General features: G+C 49.9%; 1 protein-coding gene across 1 annotated transcript; it reads right to left on the reverse strand.

The window, feature by feature from the left end:
- Positions 1–2,839: 2,839 nt before the first annotated feature.
- Positions 2,840–3,518, reverse strand: SENP8 (SUMO/sentrin specific peptidase family member 8). The gene has a single exon (XM_009876154.1). The coding sequence runs from the start codon at positions 3,476–3,478 to the stop codon at positions 2,840–2,842; it is 639 nt and encodes a 212-aa protein (XP_009874456.1). The 5' UTR covers positions 3,479–3,518.
- Positions 3,519–4,913: the final 1,395 nt, after the last annotated feature.

The following is a 4,913-nucleotide window of genomic DNA, read 5'->3' on the forward strand; positions in this document are numbered from 1 at the left end:
CCATAGCACCGGACAATGTTGGACCTCCCTTTAGGACTTTGCTGCTAAAACGGGTGCCGGTTTTTCTTCCAGATTTGGGTTTTAGTTCTTAAGAGATGACCTTGGGCTCATTGGGAAACTCTCCCCCTGAAAAAAAACCACAGATGAGTTGCTGCTGGTCTGGGTGAAGCCCGGGCAGCGGCTCTGGGCTGAGCCCTCCTGTTGTTCCCCCTCAACCCTGGGGTAGGACCCCGAGTCCAGCCCTCCTGTTGTTCCCCCTCAACCCTGGGGTAGGACCCCGCGGCAGTCAGAGCCACCAACTCTGTGGGGTGTCATTTATCCCAGCACCCAAAGGTGGGGGTACAATCCAGGCCGCCCCCAACTCAGCTGGGCTCTGTACCGGCCCCCGGCCCTATTCTCTCCAGGGCCGTTTCACGGTGCAGGTGTGTGTGTGTCCCCCACTGCAAAGCACTTTAGGGTCCCCCCAGACCAGGTGTCCTCGCTGGGGACCACACCGGGCAATGGTGCTGGACCAAGGGTTCGTTAGCGCCACTCGCCTCATTAAGACAGCGTGGCCTGGTGCGTGTTAGCCGCGGAGCCGCAGGATTTGTCCTGTGTCAGGTGATAACCTGCACGATTCCTTTTTGTTTTCCTATTTTATTTTTTTGGGGGAGATCTACAAGTGCTGACGGGGCCAAAATCCCCACGCACCGGGGAAGAGCTCACTTGCTCGCTCCGGGCTCAGAACGGCTTTTAAATGAAAATAAAACCAGGATTTATTTATTTATTTTTTTTCTAGCACATCGCCATCCGCTGCCGGCATCCTTGTTTCTCTGCACCAGGGAACCCTGCATGTCACCTTTGTGCCACCCTGGCCATGCCGGCTGGCGGGGGATGAAACCGGGTTGACGGTGCCTTTAGTGGGGGGAACCAACCGTGGTTTTTCGGGAACATCCAGGACCAGGAATGCTCCGGGCGTAGAAGATGGGGAGGTTGTCTTTTTTTTCACTAGATGGCAGCAGAGACTGTGGGATGTGACAGTCCAGTTGATGACAGAGGCCGGTGGACGTCTGAGTCCTAAGTGAGGATTGGGGTGGTGTCACCTCATTTATTTCGAGGGGAGATTTACCTCCCTGGTGTGCTGGAGGGGAGTGGGCTTGCGGTTTGGCCCCCTTTCTTCATCAAAAATACCAGAGCTGCTGCTCCAAAGCTTCCCAAGAGCTTTCGATTGCGTGGGTGATCTGTTGGATCAGAGGTGCTGCCGGGGACTCACCCAGCTGGTTTTGCTGGTGCGCCTGCCAAAACGAGGTTGGGGCTGTTTTTTAATTTTTTCTAAAACAAATTGGTGCTTGACAAGTTCAAGCTCAAAATGAGGCTCGTGGGCCCAAGACAGTGATTTGGGATTGGGTTTTTCTGGTATCGGGCGCCCAGCCTGGTGTTTGCTCTCCTGTCGACGCCCTGTTTGAGCTTATTTGCTTTTCTCTGTGTAAAGAAATGTGGCGTAAGAGCCTCAGGTGCAGGAAACATCACCTTGTTGGCGGTGGCAACCCTGCTCTGTCCCTTGGGGATGAGCACAGCCCCCTCAAACGCTCCCCCAGTCACCTTCCTACCACCCCAGCCCACGCCAATGCCAGAAATAGGATTTTGCTTTGCATGAAGTCAGGGATTATTCCTTCTCCTGCAATGACATCTCGTTTTGATTTTTTTATTTTTTTAACCCCACTGCTAAGCCTGGCTTGTTAACCTGAGGATCTGCTTTGAGATCCCAGCTGTCATCTGGTGCGGGAGAAAAAGTGTTTCAGTTCGAAGGACGTTAAGGACTTCTTGGGCTTCAAGGAGACCACAGTTATCTTTGGCTTTTAGACCTCAAACTCTGTCCTTTTGTTCTGCTTGGTGTGTGTTGGTTTGTTTTCTTTTTTTAATCTCAAGTAACAGAACTGGTTTTGTGCTGGAGGAAGCAGCGAGTGCAGCGAACGCTAATGAGGGTCGGGGAGCACTGACTCCCCAAATGGAGACAACCTAAAATCATAATGAAAAAAACCACCAACCCAAACTTCAAAGAGTGAGTGACGCTTTTCATCTCAGTTAAGTTTCTTTTCCTAGGATCTGGTTTCTCAGCTTCCTGTTAATCTCCCAGCAGTTCAGAGTCAGGTTTTAGTTTGTAATAAGAACAAGCAGGGGTGAAGGACAAGAAATCCCAGCTGTTGCTGTGCAGCCATGGAGCACCTATCTGAAGAAAAAACGATTTCTAATTTTTTGCCCCATTCTTGACTTAATTGTAGCATTTCCTTCAGAGTCTTGTCTTCTGACATCGACAACTTGGTGTCAGGCTTTCTGGGGTTAAAAAAAATTTTTAAAAATCCTCACTGCTAAGTCCTAGGCTGCTCAAATCCACTAGCGGGAGGCACGAATTAGAAATAGCCACTAAAGCATTTTGAGGGCTTGTTTTTTTTTTTTTTTTAAAAGGGCATTTGCTAAACCTGACTCAGAACAGCAATGCCCGGAGCCAATTAAAGCCACCTAATGAGGGTGTGTTGCCTGCTGGGCAAAGGTGGAGAAATCTCTTTAGCAACCCCTTTTTTGCCACGGCAGTTAGTGTCAAAAATTTGAGAGGAGGATTTCTTTGCAAACAAAGTGACTTCTCGCGTTCAAAGTTTTCCAGTGTTTTCCAGAGAAGGGGGGACGGGACTAAGGCTTTTCCAGGAGGAAATGGGTGTTCGGGGATGGGAGGCGCGTAGCCACGCTGGAGGGGTTACATTCTTCTTTGGGACAACCCCACGGGCATCTCCCTCAGGCACTGGGGGTGCTGCCTCAGCCAGGGAAGGCAGTTTTTTTGGGGAGTGCCAGAGCCACGCCTCGCTCACTTCTGCGCCAGTTTTGTGATGAGAGCCTTCCACTCTGCTCTCTTCTGGGTGACGTAGGAGGGGGTGAGGAGCTGCAGCAGAGGCTCCGGACGGTCCCTGAAGTATCCCTGACACAGAGCCTCCGTGTTGCAGATCACGTACATCCCGCAGTCATAACTGTTCTGCTGGGCGGGCGCCTTCTCCTCCACAAAAGTCGCTTTGCCCCCCCTTTTGCCCAAGAAGGCCTCGAGCTTCGTCGCCACCTGCTTGGCATGGGCCGAGTTGCATTTGCTGTGCGAGTCGTAATGGGCGAAGCACTTTTTGTCCCTGAAATAAACCAGTAAGCTCCAGTGGGTGCCTCCAGCGACCTGGTTGGAGTTATCATTGATAGGCAAGAACACCAGCTTCTTGTGGAGCAGGTCCAGCGGTTGAAGGAACATGGCTATTTCTTCCTGGCTAAGGGCACATTTAATGAACTGAGCCACTTCGGGGCCGATGAAACAAACCTGGTCACGGAATTCTTGGAACTGGTGGTTGGCAAAGTACTCGAAGGCGAAGCCGATGATGTGATCGTTAAGCCAGTTCGGGGGCTCCAGCAAAGCAACGTCTGACTGCCTCAGCAAACTGTCCATGTAACTGAGAACGACGGGGTCCATCCTGCGCACGTCGGGGCTGCGGCACTTCAGAGAACGTGGAAAGCTGAAAACGAGAGAGGGAAGATGCAGTAAGGATTTGATAAGCACCGCAATTCGTCATGGCGCCGGTATCCCTGAAATAAAAGCGTTTGGGGGCCTGTCTGAGGGGCATACGGTCCCTTTTACCTAGCAGACTTGGTGTCAGACGCGTGACCTGTTCTGGGAAAACCTGCTGGCACAAGGAGCCAATGAGTAAGGAGGGGAAAAAAAGGCCAGGTGAGATCACAAACGAAGCCGTTCCCTACCGTGGGAATCTTCAGGCCAACTCTCTACCTAGCTGGTAGAGATTTCAATAACTCAAGTGCCACTGAAGGTGGACAGGTCTGCAAAATACCTCCTGATTTTTAGCCAAAAGCCAAATTTTGGGTTACTAACAGATCACAAAAGATCCCTGGGGGCTTCCACTGGTGATGTCCACCTGTCAACAGGAGCAACCATCTGCCAACAGGAGCAACCACCAGTCATGCTGACCCGCTCTTCCCAATTTTTACTGGTTTTTTTTTTTTGTCCAGGCTACATTTTTCCCTCTTAATCTGCACCCACTTTCCACAGAAAGAGGCTGCTTTATCCTTAAAAAGGCGCCTGGAAAGACTAATGCCTCATTCTCCCCTTCTGTGCGTTTTGAGGACATACTCAAGGGACTTCACCAGGTCTTCCAGGCAAGCCTTCTCCTCCCTCCTTTCCGTTTATCAGCTTATCCACTAATGCTGGTCTGTCTCCCAGTCGTATAATTCCTTTTCAGAAGCTGTCGCAGTCGCTGCCTTCCCGTCCTAGGGGGAGATTAAAGTGTGTTTTAAGCAAGAGGTTGCGTAGCTCACTAGGAGGTGCTGCTTGACAGATGACACGGAATACTTGCTGGCACCAGACTGAGATTTAAGAGATCTTCCTACGAGAAATGGTGGATTTATTAAAATAATAATAATAATTTTTAAAAAAAAAATCAATGTGCTGTGTTGTTCCCACATTAGGAAGATGTACGTTTGTGTCGCTTAGTGCCATGTGAATCATGAAAAAGTCCTTCGTAGGCCAGGTATGCCTAAATTAAGAGAGATTTATCTCTAAAAAAACCTCGTTGAGGTCACGTTGCATGTGACTTAGCAATAACAGAACGGATGAAGCATGCTGTGTGTGCAATAGGTTGGAATGTAGAGTAGCCGGGGCTTGAAATAAAAAAAAAAGCTAATAACTATTTGCATGTCACTGATAGATCCAAGAGATGCCGAGCGGCAAGAGTCACCGAAAAGGAAGGGAAGCAGCCAGGGTTATTCATGCAGAGCCAAACGTGACGCTATTTGGATACGTTTCCTACGGTAACAAAGTCACAACTATTCCCGAGGTTGCAGTGCAAATCCCTTGCAACAGCCTGCAGCAGCAAAACAAAATGGGGTAAAAAAAA

Source organism: Apaloderma vittatum, unplaced genomic scaffold (assembly GCF_000703405.1).
Source record: "Apaloderma vittatum isolate BGI_N311 unplaced genomic scaffold, ASM70340v1 scaffold35289, whole genome shotgun sequence".
Classification (NCBI taxonomy): domain Eukaryota; kingdom Metazoa; phylum Chordata; class Aves; order Trogoniformes; family Trogonidae; genus Apaloderma; species Apaloderma vittatum.

What these genes read in the sequence shown, in the direction of transcription:
- SENP8 (XM_009876154.1), bottom strand. Translation starts at nt 3,478, where the DNA reads ATGGACCCCGTCGTTCTCAGTTACATGGACAGTTTGCTGAGGCAGTCA.